At 46.2% G+C, this 23,448-nt stretch overlaps 1 protein-coding gene across 1 annotated transcript in view; it reads right to left on the reverse strand.

Moving 5' to 3' along the window:
- Positions 1-942: 942 nt before the first annotated feature.
- LOC147113767 (serine/threonine-protein kinase 32A-like) overlaps positions 943-23,448 on the reverse strand; it is a 653,668-nt gene continuing 631,162 nt past the window's right edge. Inside the window, exons 11-13 of the mRNA XM_085995084.1 lie at positions 20,417-20,481; positions 2,026-2,190; positions 943-1,330 (exon numbers count right to left, since the gene is read on the reverse strand). Of these exons, the coding sequence (XP_085851210.1) occupies positions 2,070-2,190; positions 20,417-20,481 (186 nt within the window). The 3' untranslated portion in view covers positions 943-1,330; positions 2,026-2,069. The remainder of the gene's footprint in view (positions 1,331-2,025; positions 2,191-20,416; positions 20,482-23,448) is intronic.

A 23,448-nucleotide genomic window follows, 5' to 3' on the forward strand; every position in this document is an offset into this window, starting at 1 on the left:
TTCCTCTGTTGGTGTTGGCTCTCTTTCCCTGTTTCCTCTGTTGGTGTTGGCACTCTTTCCCTGTTTCCCCTGTTGGTGTTGGCACTCTTTCCCTGTTTCCCCTGTTGGTGTTGGCACTCTTTCCCTGTTTCCCCTGTTGGTGTTGGCACTCTTTCACCATTCCCTCTGTTGATGTTGGCACTTGTTCACGTTTCACCTGTTGGTGTTGGCACTCTTTCACTGTGTCCCCTGTTGATGTTGGCACTCTTTCACCATTCCCTTTGTTGGTGTTGGCACTTGTTCACGTTTCACCTGTTGATGTTGGCACTCTTTCACCATTCCCTCTGTTGATGTTGGCACTTGTTCACGTTTCACCTGTTGGTGTTGGCACTCTTTCACCGTTTCCCCTGTTGATGTTGGCACTCTTTCACCATTCCCTTTGTTGGTGTTGGCACTTTTTCACTATTCTCCCTGTTGATGCTGCCGCTGATGTCTCCTTTATTATTTCACAAGGTGACACTTTTCTCCGTTGCAGCTCCGACTGACACTCCCCCCCCTCTATCCCTCCCCATTCACACTGGGATTCTTTATCCCTAATTCTACCCTCACCATCACTCGCGGTTCCCACCTGCTGCTGCTGCTGTGTGGGATCGAACTCTGCTGCCTAATGTTGGCAGGACTCCCTGATCTTCCAGAACTATTGCAATGCCAGGGTTTCCCACACATGGTGCATAGAAGAATTCAGTGTTGTGGTTGAGCAGCAGCAGCAGCAATTCGAGGTGAAAGGCGAAGCAATAAGTGGTGCTGACTTTCATCAGTAAACGCAAACAGGAGGACACTAGGTGCAAAACACTCTCAGCATGAACGGAGATGGCATGCATGTGCACTATTTACCATGGTCATCAAAATGGAAGGTGCAACAGACGGTTTCAACACAATAATGACAGACACTGAGGTCTCATTAGATCATTTATTTTGGTGAAAAAGTGCTACATTAATTCTGAAAAGCTTAATAGGATATTAGTCTTTAGTCTGTGTACATTTTTAAAACTGTATTTTTTTTGTACTGAACAATGGTAACATCCAGAAATAGAAAGGTACAAGTGTAAACCTAAAACATAGAAAACCATTTTCTCTACTGCATTTCCCAGAGACATAAACTCAAAGCTACTAATGGCGGGATCTAATGTGGAGTGCGGCGGAACCCCGGATTGCAGCCGTCAGTGGCAAAAACTTCTGAGCAGGTTAAGGCGCAGGGCAGCTGGGACGGGTCGGGTCCTTATTGGCAACTGAGCTGCTTCATGTCTCGGATGAATTCACAGCCAGCTCTACAGGCACTGTCGCTCCAAGTCTGTAACAAATCTCGTGCTGAGTCAACATGGCTTAATTTCTTTGCACGATGTGGTTAGTTCTATCACCTAGTTAATGCACATTGTTAAAGGGGCATTGTCTTGTCCGGCCAACCTTCTGATCACTTGTGAGTGGCACCACTGTGATGGGAATGATGTACATTTCCTCTGGTTTGCTTTCCCTCTCTCTTCAAAACAAAAATAAAAGTGACTAAACACTTTCACAAAGACTCCCCAATTTGCTCGCTGGCTCCCCGTAAGGTGCCGACTCCTGCTGGATACAGCTCTGGGAGTTCCGGCGGCCCACTGGTAACTTGCCTGAGTGGCCATTCTTCATGTATTTGCCCTGTTGGCAGGTTAAGCCAACCATGGAGGATAACCGTGCCAAGTCCCATCCTCTCCCCATCCGATTTCCAGACAGTGATCAGATGCAGGAATTGTGGTTGTTTTTTCCACCCCCACTCCCTTGCCCAGAGGTGATGAGGCCAATTGTAGCACCCCCTCACCTGCTACCACAGCTGAGATTAGCTCACTCAGCACAAGTCAGGGATTTAACCCGGGACCTTCAGATCTGTATTGCTCAGTACCACACTACATGGTGCATTCACGCACTGAGCCATGCCAGCAGCTACGACAATGCCTCTTTAATGAGTAGGACTGACATGTACTATGAAAAGATGTACTATGCACTTCCTACCTAGTTCAAAAGGTCCCAGGGGTGGCGCACGCCCAGTGCGAAACCTAACATGGCTGCGTGTAAGTTGAGTTTATCACGTTGTTGTTTTTTCCATCATCCTCTTCCTTACAATGCTCTTCTTTGTCTGCACATTTCCGCTCTGCTTGACCTGCATTTCGTTTGAGTCTGAAACAAATGAACAGAAGTGTGAAGTGCTGCTGACTGCTCAGAAAGAGATTGAAGGTGGCCGTGTCCTTTTTCAAACATCAACCTGGTCAGAGTAACTAAAGAACAAAACAACTGCCCCTTTATCCACACTGATAGCCGTGACTTTTGCTGTGGTTAAAAAAAGTAATCAACAATAAGGAAACTCAATGTACAGAGAAACCTGCTAATCAACAGAAAATGACCTTAGGAGTCATACTGAAAGGAAAAGTGAAGAAAGAAAGCCAATCAGACCTCTAATTGATCTAAAGATCTGCCCAAGAATAATTGGCCTCTAACTGACCTCAAGAAGGCACAACCATTGCTGCGTACGGCCTTAAAAGGACACCCTAAATTGCATACAGCTGCCCTTTGGCAGCAGAATAATAGTGCGTTACTTAGCATAATGGGACCAATTCCTTGATGTGTTGCACCAGTGCTGATGATGAGTGAGTGGGCTCTGCGTTAACGAGTGCACAGGACTTCAGGCTGGTGTCTGCCCAAAGCATACCATAATCTGCTGAGACACCGACAGGCGAGCAGGGTGCAAACGCACATGGCATGCACTCCTTTCGTTAAGGCTTGAGAAGATACTTATGGTGGTTATTCTCACCATGACACCGTATCAGCACCAGAAACATACTCCTTTCTTTCATTATTCGTGTAAAATGAGAATGGGACTAATTGGAAAGCTCTTTCATAGAGCCAGCACAGGCATGATGGGCCGAATGCCCTCCTGTACTGTATTATTCTATGATTCTATGAAAGGCTGTGGCGTCGCCCTGCGAGACAGCGCCAGCACCCATGCCAACTCCTGTGATTCCCCTGCTGCGAGGTACTCCCTCAGCATGTCTGATGACCTGTGTCGGAGCCGACCTTGGGGCAGGTATGAGTCTGATGAAACCCTGTGTTACAGCTGTCTCAATCTGATTATCCACCATGTGAACCCTGATTAAACAGATTGCTGTGTACTGGTGCCCAGGGTCTCTAAAGACCCAGTCAGTGCATTCGCTACTGAAACTATGCTTACATTTCAGGCCTCAGGTAATGAGTGCCCAACTGCTCCCTATCTGCATGGAGTGGCACATTTACATGCTAGTCTGTAGCTTGGATACTCAGTCACATAACACTGTGCATTGTAGATTCTTCCATATTTGCACCATATTTAACAGGCTGCTCAGCACACACACCCAAACATTTCCATCAAACACTGATGCTCAAATCCCAAACTCTGTGGTGTCTGAATCCTCAAGCTCAGCGTCTGATGGAGCACTGGAGTTGGTCCACCCGCTAGCAGGCCCTACCTCCTCCAATGTTACCATTTGCTCCGACTCCTTCCTCTGACATGCTCAAGTGCTCCCTCCTGCAGCTCACTGATGGAACACCCCCCCGCCCTCACCAGGGTGGATGTATCTGTGCTGGTGCTAGAGTGAGGGGCGCAGGATGCCATGAGATACCGGGGAGAGTGCAGGCAGTGGCTTCAGCATGGCCACTTACTGGATCAAAAGAAAAAATGTATTTCACAATAATGCTGCAGGTACCGCACCCTATCAAACACTGCTACCTGCCACGATATTGGGTATTGCGCTGCAGTGTGTCAGGAATGAACAAGTGAGGGAATAGGGAGAGAACGAACAAAAAGGGACTAAAAGGGAAGGATGGTGCTTCTTGTGAACTTGGGCCAATGAACTACCCCTCCCCTAGTACCTATATTGCCATCAGCCCCAGAATTTAAAGAAAGACTTGCATTTCTATAGCGCCTTTCACGATCTCGGGGCGTCCCAAAGCGCTTTACAGCCAATGATGAACTTTTGAAGTGTTGTTACTGTTGTAATGTCGGAAACACGGCAACCAATTTACACACAGCAAGTTCCCACAAACAGCAATGTGATTAATTTAGAAGACTATCTCCTCATGGGGAGTCAATAGCTACAGTTAGGAAATCCACGTGACACCTTCTACTGGTCTCCCTATTGTATGTGACCTTCTCCTGCAAGCAGATACAAAAGGGACATATGTTGGATTTGGAAAGAGCAGAGACAGCGTCAGCATGTGCCCAGTCCACGTTCCACTTTGTGTGAATCCATGAACATGCAGCATGCAGGTAGCTTATGTGGGCAGCCTATGGCATTAGAGGCACATGTCTGTGCCAGCAAAGAGTGCCAGGCTGCAACATACGTATTTAGCAACCAGGTGAGTGGGTTGCCTGAATGATGTGCACATTTATGTAATGCTGCAGGGGCGTTCTCCCCAGTGTTCTGGTCAGTATTTATTCCTCAACCAACATCATTAAAACAGATTATCTGATCATTATTACATTGTTGTTTGTGGGAGCTTGCTGTGCGCAAATTGGCTGCCATATTTCCCTACATTACAACAGTGATTACACTTCAAAAGTACTTCATTGGCTGTAAAGCATTTTGGGACATCTTGAAGTCATGAAAGGTGCGAGAGAAATACAAGGGCCTAGAAATTAGTCTCGGACGGTGGCGTAAGATGGGTGGTATCGGATGGGCTGTCTGTTATACGCAGCGCCTGTATTCTGTTCCACTGCAGTCAATAGAACTGAATATCAGGTGCTGCGTATAACGAGACAAATTTCTAGGCCAAGTTTTTTCTATCTTTCTTTCTTTTGTACTCCACCGACAACATTAATGAGAATTGCTGCCCTCAGCCCACTGTTCCCATTCACCATGTCAAATAAGGGGGAGTCTGGACATGATATGTGGGGGTAGAATTCCCGTGAGGGTTCTCCCGATCACCCACTATTTCCGCCAATTCTCCGAGGTTCTCATGGAGATCAGGAGAACCTCCGTGGAATTCTACCCCCTACTCTCAGCATGCCTGTAACCAAAAGTTTCAGAGTATAAAATCCTGTAACGAGGAAAAGCAGATCTCTCTCTGTATAATGTTTAGGATTTTGGGTCACAGTGAATGAGGCCCTGCTTATTAATATTTCATTTGGAAGCAATGCAAATGTTAAAGTAAAGCCAAAACATATATTAATGTCTTTACGGAAAAAAAACGACGGTTTTCTGCTGAAGAAATCAGAATGATTATATTAAATTTAGGATGATACAGCAACGCGCCCATACTGGCCTGCTGAGTGACAAGTTATTGAATTACTGTTTAATTTTCTGTTGATTACACATTGAAAGAAAAGCGGATTAAAATTCATTACAGTTGGAACAGCCTAACCACTGATTTAGCTAGACCTTCTGCACAAATGAAGTAACCTCCCAGAAAACACACTGTTATTGCTGTCATTCTCAGAATCAAACTGAGCTACCCATAGAGACATTGGCTGATTTCTTTTGAGCTTTCAGAGGATTTTATGCATTCATCAAGGCGGGGGTTGTCAATGCTCGGGATTGGAACACTTTTCCCATTTTTGACAGCGTCATGCAATCCCAGTTCAAGCACAGCACAGGTCAGTTGTAGAATATCGGAACTGGAGTCGGCCAGTCAGCCTTTGAGCCTGTTCAGCCATTCAATTAGATCATGGCTGATCTGTATCTCAATTCAATCCACTCACCTTGGTTCCATACCTAACAAAAATCTATCATTTTCAAAACTGAGATTATCAATTGACCCCGAGGCTCAACAGCTTTTTGGGGGAGAGTCACAGATTTCCACTACCCTTTGTGGGAAGAAGTGCTTCTTGACATCACCCCTGAACGGCTTAGCTCTTATTTTAAGGTTATGCAAAAATTCCTGTTTACTCTGGCTCAACAACGTGCATCCGCCTTGAACTTAGAAAAGCACCCATTACTGCATGAGTGCACCTCCCACACCAGCCATTCACTCTGGTCTCTCTGAGTGATACTGGCTGAATTATGGGCAGTTGTATGTGCAAGCTGGATTGAGGCTGCCCCAAACTCATTTCATTTAGCCCTACAGCCTGCAGAGAAGGGAGACCAACTCTATCAGCCTAGTTTGGATTCAAACCTATCTCCCAGAGTGAAAAGACAGTGTGCTAACTCTGCCTGATTTCCTATATGGCCTCTATATGACTTCTTGTTTTACTGGTATAGAATTTCACAGTTTGAAGGTCTTGAGAAAGACTGAGTTAAAATAGGAAACTCTTGTGCTGATTCTTGATTTCAACACAATGTAGTCTGTAAGGTGAAGGGAGAATACATGGGACAGGGTATCTGGATCTTAGAAGAAACAAAAAGGGAAAATTAATAGGAGCACGGATCATATTGATATCATATAGGTGATGGAGAGAGATTGGAGCCAACCAGATGACAACAGGTGCCAGAGGAGATTCCCCTTATATGGGATGAGTATTTAAGTCATATTTGGATTTCAGTCAGGCCTTTGATACAGTTCCTCCAGAAAGGTTGGTAATGAAAATAAAGATAGTGGCAATCAGTGGAAATTTCTTACAATGGATATTTAAATGGAACCCAGAATGTGGTGGTACAGGGATTGTGATCATGCTGGGGGAATGTTACCAGTGGGATGATGCCGGGGTCTATTTTGGGACCTCTTTTGTTTAATATGTTTATAAATGATCTGGAGCTAAGGGTCACAAACGCAGTGGCTAAATTTGCATGTGATATGAAGCTAATGAATGAGGTAGACTGCAAAGCTGCACAGGATAGGTTACAGGAGGATTTGAACACACTTGGGAATTGGGCAGACAGGGGACAGATCAAATTCCAGACAGAGAAATGCAAAGTGCTTCACATGGGGACAAAATTGTTCGATCCGTGATTCTTTAAATAGGATGTTTCCCCAAGAACTACACGGATGCTGTAACTTAACAATCAACAGGTATTTACTGGAGTAGAGTAGTCTCAAGACTGAAGTACAGAAGCCTGCTCTGGCTTTATATACAGGTGTGGTCACTGCCGGTACTACAGTATACAGGAGCTGTAAAACAGTTCTCTCTTAAAGGTACATACACAACAATTCCTCCCCTTTTAGATTAACAGTACCATAACATTCATTTAACAATTAACATTTTTAACATGCAACATTAACTGAAAATAGTCCATTTATAGATTCAGTCTTTGGGGCGGCTTCCTGGTCCGTTCAGGATAGCGCCTTTCCTGAGGTTCTTGTTCTTGGTGCGGAGGTGATTCTGGCCCCTTTTCGTCGGTTAGTTCATCGGTTTCCACTGCTACTGGTTCAGAGGTAGATGCTACCGGTAAGTCGGGTTCAGCCCCAATACTCGAGACATGGGGTTGACTCGTTCCTGTGACGCTAAGATCTGATCGACGTGGCATCTCACAATGTTCTCCCCGACATCCACTGTGTACATTAATGGCCCCTGCCTTGTGCATATCGTTCCAGGTTGCCATTTCTCTGTTCGGTAGTCACGGGCCAAGACTGGTTGTCCTACATTGAAGCTCCTTGTCGGCTTCTCATTGATGTGCTGGAATTGTTTATCCTCAACATTTCTTCGCACATTGGGTCTGAGCAAATCCAGACGAGATCTCAACCTTTGGTAAAAGAACATCATGGCCGGGGTCTGGTTCGTAGCTGCATGTGTCGCATTTCTGTAGGCTAATAGGAATTTGTCCACCTTGTGCTGTGGAATTTCATCGTCGCACATGGCCTTTATCGCCTTTTTAAAGGTTTGTACGAACCTTTCAGCCAATCCATTTGTGGCTGGATGATACGGGGCAGATGTGTAATGCCTTACCCAATTCCTTCTCATAAATTTTCAAAACTCTTCGGACACAAACTGTGGTCCATTATCAGAGCAAATCTGCTCTGGCAAGCCGTTCCTGGCAAGTATGGTCCGTAGGACTGCAATCGTTTTCTCTGTAGTGGTTGAGGACATTTTTATCACCTCAGGCCATTTCGAGTGAGCATCCACTGCTATTAAGAACATTGAGTCCATGAATGGACCAGCAAAATCAATATGCACCCATTGCCATGGAGAGGAGGGCCACTCCCATGGGTGTAGAGGGGCATGTGGTGGTGCATTTTGGACCTTCTGGCATCCTGAGCAGCTCTTGGTTAGGTCCTCGATTTGTTGATCAATCCCCGGCCACCACACATAAGCCCTAGCAAGGCTTTTCATTTTCACCCCTCCCAGATGACCTTCATGAAGCTCATTTAGCACTCTCTCCCTTAACTTGGGTGGAATCACCACTCGGGATCCACACATCACTATCCCCTGGCATACTGACAGCTGTTCTCTTCTGGATGAGAATGCTGGCAACATTGAGTCGCCATGTGTTGGCCGTCCCCTCACCATCAAATCATATACCCGAGACAGTGTCGGATCATTGCGGGTCTCCTTCTCTATATCCGCGTTCGTTACTGGCAATCGTTCAATTATTGACAAATAAAATATCTCGATAGGGTCCACTGCTGGTGCTTCCTCCACAGTAGGCAGTGGCAGGCGTGATAGCCCATCAGCGTTTCCATGCTGTTTCGTGCCTTTATATTCTATTTCATATTGATTCGCCCCTAGAAACAGGGACCATCTTTGTAACCGTTGTGCAGTCATCACTGGAACGCCCTTCTTAGGATTAAAGATGGAGACAAGTGGTTGGTGGTCAGTCAGCAAGGTGAACTTCTGCCCATGCAGATAGTGGTTGAATTTTTTTACTCCCCATACTAGGCTGAGGGCCTCCATGTCAATCTGGGCGTAGTTGCGCTCGGCTGAGGTTAGTGACCGAGACGCAAAGGCTACTGGCCTCTCCAACCCGTCTGGGAATTTGTGCGACAGCACCGCTCCAATACCATAGGGTGATGCATCACATGCCAAACGAATTGGTAGTGCTGGGTTGAAATGGGCCAACACCTCTTTTGATGTGATCAATTCTTTACACTTCTGGAAAGCTCGTCTACGTTCGTCATTCCACTTCCATGGCACCCCTGTTTGCAGTAGGGTGTTCAGTGGGTGTAATATCGTGGACAAATTTGGTAAGAACTTATGGTAGTAGTTTACCAGCCCGAGGAACGACCTCAGTTGTGACACATTTTCCGGTGCTGGAGCCTTGACTACTGCCTCAATCGTTTCAGGGGACTTATGTAACCCCTCTTCATCGATGACGTGGCCACAATACGAGATCTGCTTCTGGAAAAACTCGCACTTGCTCGTAGCCCATATTCCTTTAATCTGGTGAGCACCTTCTCCAAGTTGGCGAGGTGATCACTGTCATTTTCGCCCGTGACCAGGATGTTGTCCAAATAACACTGGGTCCCTGGAATCCCTTGCAGGACTTGATCCATCGCCCTTTGCCAAATAGCCGGAGCCGATGCTACACCGAACACCAGCCGGTTGTATTGATAGAGACCTTTATGAGTGTTGATCGTGAGGTATTGTTTCGAGGCTTCTTCTACCTCCATTTGCAAGTACGCCTGGGCTAGATCAATTTTGGTGAAGCGTTTACCTCCAGATAGCGAGGCGAAAATATCCTCAATTCGTGGAAGCGGATATTGTACCGTGTGAAGGACTGGGTTCACTGTCACCTTAAAATCCCCACAGATGCAGACCTTCTTTGGTTCCCCAGGCGTATTACTCAACGACCTCTTCATTACAGGAACGATGGGTGTAGCCCACTCGCTCCAGTCTACTTTGGACAGTGCTCCTGAACGTTCCAACCCTTCCAGCTCTGCTTCGACGGCTGGTCTGATCACATAAGGCACTGGTCTGGCCTTAAGATACTTTGGGCTTGCATTTTCCTCTATTTTAATCGTTGCTGTTATGCCTTTTAGTGTTCCGAGTCTCTCCTGGAACACTTCTTTTGCGTCAGTTAGCATTTTTGACAGTCGTCCAGGTGTGATGTCGTCATCCTTTTTGGCCTCAACCTTCAGTGCCTGTATGGAATGCCAATCTAATTGTATCTTCTGGATCCATTCACGTCCTAGCAGTGGTGGTCCTCCACCTGGCAATACATATAAATCCATTTTAGGTATTTCCTGGCCTTTGTATATCACTTTCACCCTTATTTTTCCTTTGGGGTAGACTTTTTGCCCCATGTACGTCTTCAAGACAATCTCTGTAGCTTTCAAGGGTATATGTGAAAATTGCCGCTTGTCGTCCCTTTGGTTTATGACTGTTAGGGCGGATCCTGTGTCCAATTCCATTTTCACTTGGACTCCTGCTATCTTGAGTGTAACCCAGATAGTGTGGTGATCCTCCATTTTGGTTACCTTATGTAGTTTCAGACAACCCAGCTCCTTGCTTCCGGAGTCTGTGTCACTTTTTTGTTCATCTGAACTACTGTCCATCACCTTGTGTACCTTTTTGTACTTCTCCTGTGGAGATTTCTTGCTGTTCGTTTTCTTCCCAGACCTGCAGACTCTTGCTATGTGTCCTGCTTTTCCACACTGTCTGCACACTTGGTCCTTGAACCAACAATCCTTCTGGTCGTGTGTTGTTCTGCCGCAGCGTTAACACTTCCCTGTTCCATAGGACATTTCATTGGTGCCATATTCTTGCGGTCTCCGTTGTATCTCTGCAGCGCCCCTTGCGGCTGCTTCGTGTGATACTGCCATACTGAAAGCCTTGTCCAGCGTAAGATCCTTTTCTGATAGAAGCCGTTTCTGGGTTCCTTCACTTTGAAGCCCACACACAAACTTGTCCCTTAACGTATCTGCTAGTCCCACTCCAAACTGGCAGTGTTTCGATAGCTTGCGCAGTTCCGTTAAGTACTCAGCATTGCTTTCGTCTTTGTGTTGGTTCCTTTTATGGAACTTAAATCGTTCTGCTATCAGCAGCGGTGTGGGGTTTAAGTGGTCCTGTAGGATTTCTACTATGCTTTCGAAATTCTTATTCACAGGCTTCTCTGGGGTTATTAGGTTTCGCAGTAACCCATAAGTTTTTGCACCCATGGAATTTAACAAAACCAGTGCTTTCCTAGCATCTGGCACTTCATTCGCCCTGCAGTACACCTCAATATGTTCCACATATGTCGACCAATCTTCGACTTCATTGTCGAACGTAGAGATACTGCCACTCTTCGGCATCCCTGGGTGTGATTTAACTGTCAAAAATGGCGTCTCCCGCGCTTTCCCTTCTTCTCCGCTGGCACAAAATGGCGTCTCCCGCGCTTTCCTTTCTTCCCGCGCTCGCCCTTCTTCTCCGCTGCGGCTTCTAAAAATGGTGTCTCCCGCGCTCTTCCTTCTTCTCCGCGGCTCAATGGCGTCTCCCGCGCTCTCCCTTCTTCTCCCCATGGACACTGTTCAGCCCTTGAGCCCTGGCTGTGCTCTGCACGTTTTTTTTTGTGCGCCTTTCCCGTTTCCGCCGCTCGGTCCTGAACCCGGCTGCTGCTTTACCCTCTCGCTCTCCGTTTTGTTTTTCCTCGACGCCGCTCGGTTTTCAACCCCCAGCTGCGCCCTGTGCGCTTCACCCTCTATCTTACCCCGTTGACGCTGCTCGGCTTTTTCTCTGCCGTTGGTCGGCTCCAGCCGCCGCTGTACGAGAAGGGTCTGCGCTGTACCTGTCGTCAGTCTGTTGCTGATCGTCGTGGCTGGGGAACCAAGCCCGGCTCTCCACAGCCTCCCCTGCGATGTTCACTCTCTGCCGGACGACTGGGCAGTTGCTCGTGGTCGACGCCCGTGTTTCTGGCCTCGACTTTCTTCCACCGCCCTCCCGGAGCGAATCCTCGAAGGGAAACGCAGAGTTGCAGGTAGATTCGAATCGACACTCGTCGCCACTGTTAGATCCGTGATTCTTTAAATAGGATGTTTCCCCAAGAACTACACGGATGCTGTAACTTAACAATCAACAGGTATTTACTGGAGTAGAGTAGTCTCAAGACTGAAGTACAGAAGCCTGCTCCGGCTTTATATACAGGTGTGGTCACTGCCGGTACTACAGTATACAGGAGCTGTAAAACAGTTCTCTCTTAAAGGTACATACACAACAAGAATCATTCAGGAAGGGATTTTTATTTACATGGAAAGAAAATAATATGTATGAAAAATTAGAGTATTCCGAGGGAATAAAAACAGAAAATGCTGGCAATACTCAGCAGGTCAGGCAGCATCTGTGGAGAGAGAAAGAGAGTTAACGTTTCAGGTCAATGACCTTTTGTCAGAACGAGAAAAAGTTAGAGATGTAGCAGGTTTTAGGCAAGTGGGGAGGGGAGGAAAGAACAAAAGGGAAGGTCTGTGATAGGGTGGAAGGTGTAATGTATGTACCTTTAAGGGAGAGAACTACTTTTTGCAGCTCCTGTATACTGTAGTACCGGCAGTGACCACACCTGTATATAAACCCTGAGTAGTGATCTGTACAGTTAGTTCTAGAGTAACCCTCATTCAGTAAACACCTGTTGTACTGTTTCTCCTGCAGTCTGTGTCTTATTATACACAGACACAACATTGGCGACGAGCAGATTCGAAACTACCTGCAACTCTGCATCACCTCCCAGGGATTCGCTCCTGGAGAACAGTGGAAGGAGGTCGAGTCCAGAAGCACGGGCGTCGACCACGGGCACCCGCCCAGTCATCCAGCGGAGATTTGAGCATCTCAGGGGAGGCTGTCGAGAGCCAGGCTTGGCTTTCCAGTCACGGTGGTCCAGCGAAATGGGCTGGCAACAGGTACTGCGCAGACCCTTCCCAGACAGCAGCGGCTAGAGCCGACCGAGCGGCACAGAAAAAGGCCGAGCAGCGTCGACGGGGGAGAGAGAGAGGGCAGAGCGCACAGGGCGCAGCCGGTGTTCAGGACCGATCGGCGTCAACGGGGAGAGAGACGAGAGAGAGCAGAGCGCAGCTGGTGTTCAAGGGCCGAGCAACGTCAACGGGGGAGAGAGACGAGAGAGAGCAGAGCGCAGCCGGTGTTCAAGGGCCGAGCAGCGTCAACAGGGGAGAGAGGCGCGCAGGAAAACGCGAGGCGCTGCCATTGCCATGAGGACCGCAGACAGCGGCATTGGCAGCAGTGCAGGAGCAGCGCACGAAACCCACAGGGCGTCGCCATTTGCCACGAGGACCGCCGAGAGCGGCGTTGGCAGCAGCGCGGGAGACGCCATTTTAAGTCGCAGCGGGGAAGAAAGGAAAGCGCGGGAGATGCCATTTTAAGCCAGTCTAACCACACCCAAAAATGCCGAAGAGTGGCAGTATCACAGCGTTCGACAATGAAGTCGAAGATTGGACGACATATGTCGAATGCATAGAAGTATACTGCAAGGCGAATGAAGTGCCAGATGACAAGAAAGCGCTGGTATTGTTGAATTCAATGGGTGCAAAAACGTATGGCTTACTACGAAACCTAGTAACCCCAGGGAAGCCAGTAGAAAAGGATTTTGAAAACATAGTGTCAATCCTACAGGACCACTTAAACCCCACACCGCTGCTGATAGCAGAAAGATTTAAGTTTCACGAAAGGAACCAGCATAAAGATGAAAGTAATGCTGAGTATTTAACGGAACTGCACAAGCTATCGAAACACTGCCAGTTTGGAACGGGACTAGCAGATACTTTAAGGGACAAGTTTGTGTGTGGGCTTCAAAGTGAAGGAACCCAGAAACGGCTTCTATCAGAAAAGGATCTTACGCTGGACAAGGCTTTCAGCATTGCAGTATCACACGAAGCAGCAGCACGGGGCGCTGCAGAGATACAACGGAGACCGCAAGAATATGGCACAAATGAAATGTCATACGGAACAGTGAAGTGCTATCGCTGCGGCAGAACAACACACGACCATAATGATTGTTGGTTCAAGGACAAAGTGTGCAGACAGTGTGGAAAAGTAGGACACATAGCAAAAGTCTGCAGGTCGGGAAAGAAAACCAGCAGCAAGAAATCTCCACAGGAGAAGTACAAGAAGGTACATAAGGTGACGGAGAGTAGTTCAGACGAACAGAAGAGTGATACAGACTCCGGAAGCAAGGAGCTGGGTTGTCTGAAACTACATAATGTGATCAAAATGGAGGATCACGAAACTATCTGGGTCACGCTCAAGATAGCAGGAGTCCAAGTGAAAATGGAATTGGACACAGGATCAGCCCTAACAGTCATAAACCGAAGGGACTACAAGTGGCTATTCTCACATATACCCTTGAGAGATACAAACATTGTCTTGAAGACGTACACGGGGCAAAAAGTCTACCCCAAAGGAAAAATAAGGGTGAACATTATATATAACGGCAAGGAAACACCAAAAATGGACCTATATGTATTGCCAGATGGAGGACCACCACTACTAGGACATGAATGGATCCGGAAGATACAGCTAGATTGGCATTCCATACAAGCACTGACTGTAGATGCCAAAAAGGATGACAACGTCACACCTGGACGACTGTCAAAAATGTTAACTGACGCACAAGAAGTGTTCCAGCAGGGACTCGGAACACTAAAAGGCATAACAGCGATGATCAAAATAGAGGAAAATGCAAGCCCAAAGTTTTTTAAGGCCAGACCGGTACCTTATGCGATCCGCCCAGCCATCGAAGCAGAGCTGGAAGGTTTGGAACGTTCAGGAGTACTGTCCAAAGTGGACTGAAGCGAGTGGGCTACACCCATCGTTCCTGTAATGAAGAGGTCGTTGAGTAATACGCCTGGGGAGCCAAAGAAGGTTCGCATCTGTGGGGACTTTAAGGTGACAGTGAACCCAGTCCTTCACACTGTACAATATCCGCTTCCGCGGATTGAAGATATTTTCGCCTCGCTATCTGGAGGGAAACGCTTCACTAAGATTGATCTGGCCCAGGCGTACCTGCAAATGGAGGTAGAAGAAGCCTCGAAACAGTACCTCATGATCAACACTCATAAAGGTCTCTACCAATACAACCGGCTGGTGTTCAGGGTAGCATCAGCTCCGGCTATTTGGCAAAGGGCAATGGAACAAGTCCTGCAAGGGATTCCAGGGACCCAGTGTTATTTGGATGACATCCTGGTCACGGGCGAAAATGACAATGATCACCTCACCAACCTGGAGCAGGTGCTCACTAGATTGAAGGAATATGGACTCCGAGCTAGTCGCCACAAATGCGAGTTTTTCCAGAAGCAGATCTCGTATTGTGGCCACGTTATTGATAAAGAGGGGTTACATAAGTCCCCTGAAAAGATTGAGGCAGTAGTCAAGGCTCCAGCACCGGAAAATGTGTCACAACTGAGGTCGTTCCTCGGGCTGGTGAACTACTACCATAAGTTCTTGCCGAATTTGTCTACAGTACTACACCCACTGAACACCCTACTGCAAACGGGGGTACCATGGAAGTGGAGTGACGAATGTAAATGAGCTTTCCAGAAGAGCAAAGCATTCATCACATCAAAAGAGGTGTTGGCTCATTTCAACCCAGCACTACCAATTTGGTTGGCGTGTGATGCATCACCCTGTGGCATTGGAGCGGTGCTGTCGCACAAATTCCCGGACGGCTCGGAGAGACCAGTAGCCTTTGCGTCTCGGTCACTAACCTCAGCCGAGCGTAACTACGCCCAGATTGACAGGGAGGCCCTCAGCCTAGTGTGGGGAGTGAAAAAGTTCAATCACTATCTGCGCGGGCAGAAGTTCACCTTGCTGACTGACCACCAACCACTTGTCTCCATCTTTAATCCAAAGAAGGGCGTTCCGGTGATGACTGCGCAACGGCTACAAAGGTGGTCCCTTTTTCTAGGGGCGCACCAATATGAAATCGAGTATAAGGGCACGAAACAGCATGGAAACGCTGATGGGCTATCATGCCTGCCACTGCCTACTGCGGAGGAAGCACCAGCAGTGGATCCTGTCGAAATATTTCATTCGACTATAATTGAATGCTTGCCAGTAACTAACACTGGTATAGAGAAGGAGACCCGAAATGACCCGACACTGTCTCGGGTATATGATTTGACGGTGAAGGGATGGCCAGCACATGGTGACTCACTGTTGCCAGCATTCTCATCCAGAAGAGAACAGCTGTCAGGGGACCTTGATGTGTGGATCCGGAGTGGTAATTCCACCCAAGTTAAGGGAGAGAGTGCTCAATGAGCTTCATGAGGGTCATCTGGGAGGGGTGAAAATGAAAAGCCTTGCTAGGGCTTATGTGTGGTGGCCGGGGATTAATCAGCAAATCGAGGACCTGACAAAGAGCTGCTCAGGATGCCCTAAGGTCCAAAATGCACCACCACATGCCCCTCTACACCCATGGGAGTGGCCCTCATCTCCATGGCAACGGGTGCATATTGATTTTGCTGGTCCATTCATGGACTCAATGTTTTTAATAGCCGTGGATGCGCACTCGAAATGGCCTGAGGTGATCAAAATGTCCTCCACCATCACGGAGAAAACTATTGCAGTCCTATGGACCATTTTTGCCAGGAATGGCTTGCCAGAGCAGATTTGCTCTGATAACGGAGCACAGTTTGTGTCCGAAGAGTTTCGAAGATTTATGAAAAGGAATGGGGTAAGGCATTACACATCCGCCCCGTATCATCCAGCCACAAATGGATTGGCTGAGAGGTTCGTACAAACCTTTAAAAAAGCAGTAAAGGCCATGTGCGATGACGACATTCCACTGCAGCATAAGGTGGACAATTTCCTGTTAGCCTACAGAAATGCGACACATGCAGTCACCAACCAGGCCCCGGCCATGATGTTCTTTAACCGAAGGTTGAGATCTCGTCTGGATTTGCTCAGACCAAATGTACGATGAGATGTTGAGAGTAAGCAATTCCAGCACATCAATGAGAAGCCGACAAGGAGCTTCAATGTAGGGCAACCAGTCTTGGCCCACGACTAACGAACAGAGAAATGGCAACCAGGAACGATATGCACACGGCAGGGGCCACTAATGTACACAGTGGATGTTGGGGAGAACATTGTGAGACGCCATGCTGACCAGATCCGAGAGTCACAGGAACGAGTCAACTCCATGTCTCGGCCATACGTACCTGGTGAGGAACCCGACGTACAGGTCGCATCTACCTCAGAAACAATAGCATTGGAAGCTGATGAATCAACTGACGACAGGGTGCTAGAATCGCCTCCGCACCAAGAGCGAGACACTCGGGAAAGACGTTATCCAGAAAGAATCAGGAAGCCTCCCCAAAGACTGAATTTATAAATAGACTATTTTCAGCTAATGTTGCATGTTAAAAGTGTTAATTGTAATTAGTTAAATGAGTGTTATGGTACTGTTAATCTAAAAGGGGTGGAAGGTGTAATGTATGTACCTTTAAGGGAGAGAACTACTTTTTGCAGCTCCTGTATACTGTAGTACCGGCAGTGACCGCACCTGTATATAAACCCTGAGTAGTGATCTGTACAGTTAGTTCTAGAGTAACCCTCATTCAATAAACACCTGTTGTACCGTTTCTCCTGCAGTCTGTGTCTTATTATACACAGACACAACAGAAGGCAGGAGTGATTAAATGACGAAAGGGATGTCTGTACAAAGCAAAAGATGATAATGGGACATTTTACGGAAACATTGGGGGGAATTTTAACCACCAAGGACGGGTGAGTTGGGGGCAGGTGGGAAGGTAAATTCTTGAACCTGGCCCCAACCCGCCCAATTCCGGTTTTAACGGAGGCGGTTTGGTGGGGGCGGGCAACCAATCTGCTTCCAGGAGGTGGGTCAGTCACTAAAATATTTTAATGAGATCCGAGGGTCCTTATTGACAATAACTTGAAGCTATTGCAACAATACTTGTGACAGTGAGTAAGACAAATCAAATGTTGGAATGTATTAAAAGGACAATATTGAATCGTAATGGTGAGGTAATCTTGTCACTTTATAAATCCCTTGTGTTCAGTTCTGGTCACCACGGTACACAAAGGATATTGCAACGATTGAGAAGATACAGAAGTGGGCAACCAGAATGATTGAGGGGACTGGATTAAGAGGAGCGTACATAGACTGGGCATGTTCTCACTGGGGAAGAGAAGGTTGTGATTGCTGTTTTTAATATTCTAAAGGGACTAGATAATGTAGATTATAACCAGCTGTTTCACCTTGTGCAGAACAGTAGAACCAGAGGACACAGCCTGCGCTTAAAGGGCGGGTTGGGGGCAGGTACGAAGGTAAAAATTAAAAATGTTCAAACCCTACCCCAACCTTCCAGTTTTAAAGGAGACGGGTGGGGGGCGCTCCCCAATCTGCTTCAAGGAGGTGGGTGAGTCACTAAAATCTTTTAATGAGGCTGCGTACCTCCAATTTAACTCCATTTATATTTTTAATGCATGGAGGCCGAGTATCCTGGGCCTTGGGAATCCCGGCCTGTGGGCCAGATGGAGCAGGAATTTTTCCCCGACACACCAAGCTCCCATCTATGCGATCGGATCCCCACAATCGGCCGATTCCGCCCTCCCCCCACCATGTTCGATTGCCCACAAACCCCCCGCGACGTCCGATACCACCTATCCCCCGATTTCCAATTCGCCCCAAACCATGCCCCCCCGCACAATGTCTGATTTGCCCCAACCCCTCTCCCTGCGATGCTGGACTTACCTGACATCCGCTACCCGGCTGATTTTCAGCCTGACATACAGCCAGACTGTGAATCTGGCTGGCTGTCGGGCGGGAAAACTGTTGGAAAAAGTTACTTCTGGGTTTCCCATCTGAAAATCCTGCCCCTCCACCCCCTCCACTCCCCACACTCTCTTCCTGGCTCCGAGTAAACATCAGGGCCATTATTTCAGTTGGCTAGCGATGAATCAATGGAACAGGCTTCCTAGGGAAGCAAAAGCAAAATACTGCGGATGCTGGAAATCAGAAACATTAACTCTGTTTCTCTCTCTACAGATGCTGCCTGACCTGCTGAGTATTTCCAGCATTTTCTGTTTTTATAGCTAGGACCCATGTGGGTTCCCATAGCAACACCTTTAATTTGGAGGAAGTGAGTGGAGTCAAAGGAGAAATTGTTCAATGTGAGAACAAGTTCAGCCAGGTGGAGGAAGGTGGTGGTGGATGGGGACTGGTTGGACCTCTGTTCAAGGAAGAAGCGGCGCGCCCTCAGGCCATCCTGGTGGGTGATGGAGGTGTAGAGGGATTGGACGTCCATAGTGAAAAGGAGACGGTTGGGGCCAGGAAACTGTTAAAGTGGCGGAGGGCGTCGGAAGAGTCGCGGATGTAGGTGGGAAGAGACTGGACAAGGGGAGAAAAATAGAGTCGAGATAGGAAGAAATCAGTTCTGTGGGGCAAGAACAGGCTGAAACGATGGGTCTACCAGGGCAGTGCTGTCTGTGGATCTTGGGAAGGAGGTAGAATTGGTCTGTGCGGGGTTGGGGAACTATGAGGTTGGCTGTCGTGGAGGGAAGCAGTTCGCATTGATTTATTTTAATGCAAATTAGATAGATTTCTTTCAGAAAATAGTATTTTAGAATACAGTGAGACATGAAACCTGGTAAGTGTTGTATGTTTGAGAGAAAAAGGTTCCCAAAGCCTTTCAACACTGGTGTTTTTCTCGCCTCATGTTTGAATCTGTTATAGACGAATTGAGAGAGATTGATTGCAATGATTAGTCATCAACTCCATTATTGTTGTAGCATGCAATTACCAGGACGGTAGAAGGCGAACTAGATGTCTTTTTTTGTCTAGCAATTCCTATGTTCTATGTCTTCAACAGACTTGTGCTTTATACTGAATTAAAAATTATTTGGCGGTGGGGGGTAAAGAAAAGTCCGGCAGAATCTTGGGAATATCATGAGCAATGGAACAGAGGTGGGAGCTACATCTGAGGTGAGAGAAGTTAAGGAGACCAAGAATGTTGATAAATAAAGAAGAACTAAGGGTAGCAACTGTTGGTTGGACATGAAGAAACTGTTGTTAAATTTTTGGATAATTAAACTAATTTTTTGTCCCAGCCCAGCCCACCCTTAAAATGTAATCCCTCACCTGTACCTGTACAATTGACTGTAAAATGGCAGATGTGTCAAACCTGAACCCACATTGATGATGAAGTTGGAGCTCTTTTGGAGGATAAATACTCTCCACAGAACAACCAGTGGGGATTTCGCACCAGCACAGGTGCGAGAGGCCGAAGAGTCTCCTTCTGTACCAAAATTTCAATGGAAAAAAGCAAGAAGGTTGATAACAGACACAAAATCCACCACTGTTCAGGGAATAGTGTTTACAAATCTATGTTATACAGTAAAAAAAAGGGCAAGATATCATTATGATCTTTTACAACTCAATCTGCAATCCAGTCACATCACAAAATGGAAGTCACGTAACGTGACAAGACTAATAAGTGTTAAGACTTACTTTTGAGGAACTGAAAATCTCACAATGTAGATTTTATTAGTAAATTTATAAAACATGATGATTGGAGCGTTGTACCACACACAGAACAGACTGAACTGGTCACTTACCTCTCTCTGTTAAAAACAATAAATTCCTTCTGGACAGTGTCTAGATGCTGCTGAAGGAGCCCGTTCTTCAGATGTTTAACCAGTAGATGTTGCAAGAGGCATTGAAAATATAAAAAAACATTGTAAGGGATTATAATTCATTATTTTTCTCTCTCAATATTAAACACCACGAGCAAACCCAGCTTCTATTAAAGCATGTGGCTGGTAAACAGAATGTAATTTACAGCCTCTGTCTGTCAACTACTAATGCAGCCTCCAAGCCTGCATTCCAACTGAGCTGCGATCTGATTGTCCAGATCCCTATGTATTCCGAGATGAATTTTGTAAAACATTTTCCTTAAGCAATTTTCTGAGTCGAATTAGTAAAGCATTCTTGCTGTTATAGTAGTAGAATCTTGCACTCCCAAGCCAGCCATTTTATTTTTAAACCTTTCATCTCACGTGCTACGTGACTCTGTAACTTCATTTGGCCTTACAGCCCTCTGAAAACTCTGCATTCCTCCAACTCTGGCCTCTGGTGCATCCCCCACTTCCTTCAACCCACCATTGTTGGCTGTGGCTTCAGCTGCCTAGGTCCAAAGCGCTAGAATTTCCTCCCTAAACCTCTCTGCCTCTCCACCACTCTCTCCTCCTTTAAAATCTACCTCTGTGACCAACCTGTCCTAATGTCTTCTTCTTTGGCTCACTATCAGTTTTTGTCTGATTACGTTCCTGTGAAGCGCCTTGGGATGTTTTACTATGTTAAAGGTGCTATATCAATGCAAGTTATCTCATCAGTGATTAGGCATTAAGATGTACACCAGTCAATACACAGCGAGTCAATAGGTCAGTATTAAAAGAGTGAAGGTAACTTTACTTCTGAATGGACAGTATATTTTATTGCAGAGTTTCCTCTGAAGGGCGCTCACTTGTAGATGATAATTTTTAATCCCGTGGTAAAGGGAGCACTGTCAGAGTGCTTCCATTATTCAGTATTGATGAACTGAGTTGAGCTCTCAGCCTGAATTAATACTGTGTAAACCAAGTCCAGGAGCAAAGTTACAGCTGTGTATAGTGACACCACAAGCCCTGGCCAGAATTCCCCCGTCAATCGTGCCTGGAGTAAGTAACTGGGATTGATTTTATGCACATAATTTGTATTATGTAACTATCCTCCACTCACTCCATTTTGCTGGAGAAATAATCCTACTGTACTTGGGAGACTGTGTTTGCTGTAGTTTGGTCAAGACTTCGGTAAATTAAAACCACACGTCCCGCCCCGCCTCCAAGTCATTGGCTGACACAGTGGTGTCAATATTCACTCCTTAAAAGATATTAGATAATTAAAAGTAAATGCATGGAATAGAGTTCACTTTTTTAAACAATAAATGTTTTGAGCTGATTTCACACATCCACATGAAATTCCTCTGCCTGCTATTTTGGTCATGCCATTAAGCCGTTTCCTTAAAGGTTAATGCATCTGTTAAAATATCAGAGAGAGATTTTTATAACAAGGCGTCAATATTACTAGCATTGCAGTGCAATCCATAAGCTCAATGAGTTGTAATGAGAATGAACTAAGATGATATGATACAAGCTGCACTTAATCAGCTGTTAATCTGCTCACATAATATCCTTTACGTCTAATAACAGCACTACACAAACCCATCAAGTTACTGGTGAGCACAATGAGTGACAGGCTTTTTGTTCTGACAGGGTAACCTTTCCTGTGCAATGTTACTAACATAATTACTAACATTGCATTGCGCAATTTCAATTTGTGAATTTTGTTTGTAATTTTTGCTGTGTAAACATTATATTTTTATCGTTTGCTGAAAATTTTGGAAATAGACGAGCCTTTTTGATCGACATACAAAAATGAACATTTTAGAATTCATTTCAAGCCATTCTGCCTTTTAAAAGCAGGTTGACAAGATCAGATAAAGAGTCACTTAGTAGAATTGATTACAGATATCGCAATATAACACAATTGCTCCCCACCGGAAAGGTTACCATGTCTGAACAAAAATCCTGTTACTCATTGCGCTCACCAGTAACTTGATGGGTTTATGCGGTGCTGTTATTAGACGTAAAGGATATAAAGTGAGCAGATTAACAGCTGATTAAGTGCTGCTTATATCACATCATCTTAGTTCATTTTCATTACATCTCATTGACCTTATGGATTGAAATGGCATTGTGTTGCTATTAATAATGAACATTGCAAAGCATTCACATGAGCATAGAGCACATAGAGCACATATACCAGAAACGCTGTTTACAGAGGTCACGGTCCATCATCAAAGACCCTACCCACCCCAGCCACAGTCTGTTCGCCCTCCTGCCATCTGGGAGACGCTACAGATGCATTCGCACCCGTACGACCAGATTTAGGAACAGCTTCTTTCCCAGGGCTGTCATCCTACTGAACTCCACAAATAAACTCTAAAGCCTGCACATCTGCCAATGCACTTTATTATGGTTATGTTTATGTTAATGTATTACAAGCCAAATGTATGTTGAATGTTTAAATGTCTTAATCTAAATGTACACTCTCGGGAGCCGCAAGCCTACATTTCGTTGTACTGCAATTGTGCACTAACAATGACAATAAAAGTTGATTTGATTTGATTTGATTTGAAATTCCTCTCCCTGCTATGTTAATGAAGTTGTTAACTCATTGAATTACATAGAGTTTTACAGCACAGAAACAAGCCATTCAACCCAACAGGTCTATGCTCCACACAAGCCTTCACCCACCTTACTTCATCTCACTCTATCAGCAAATCCTATTCAGCTGTGGCTCAGTTGGTAGCACTCTCGCCTGAGTCAGAAGGTTGTGGGTTCAAAGTCCCACTCCAGGAACTTGAGCACATAAAGCTAAGCTGACACTCCAGTGCAGTGCTGAGGGAGTGCTGCACTGTTGGAGGTGCCGTCTTTCGGATGATACGTTAAACCGAGGCCCTGTCTGCTCTCTCAGGTGGACGTAAAAGATCCCATGGCACTATTTCGAAGAAGAGCAGGGGAGTTATCCCTGGTGTCCTGGCCAATAT

Source organism: Somniosus microcephalus, chromosome 8 (genome assembly GCF_052327205.1).
Source record: "Somniosus microcephalus isolate GS21.2 chromosome 8, FLI_Smic_1.0, whole genome shotgun sequence".
Classification (NCBI taxonomy): Eukaryota; Metazoa; Chordata; class Chondrichthyes; order Squaliformes; family Somniosidae; genus Somniosus; species Somniosus microcephalus.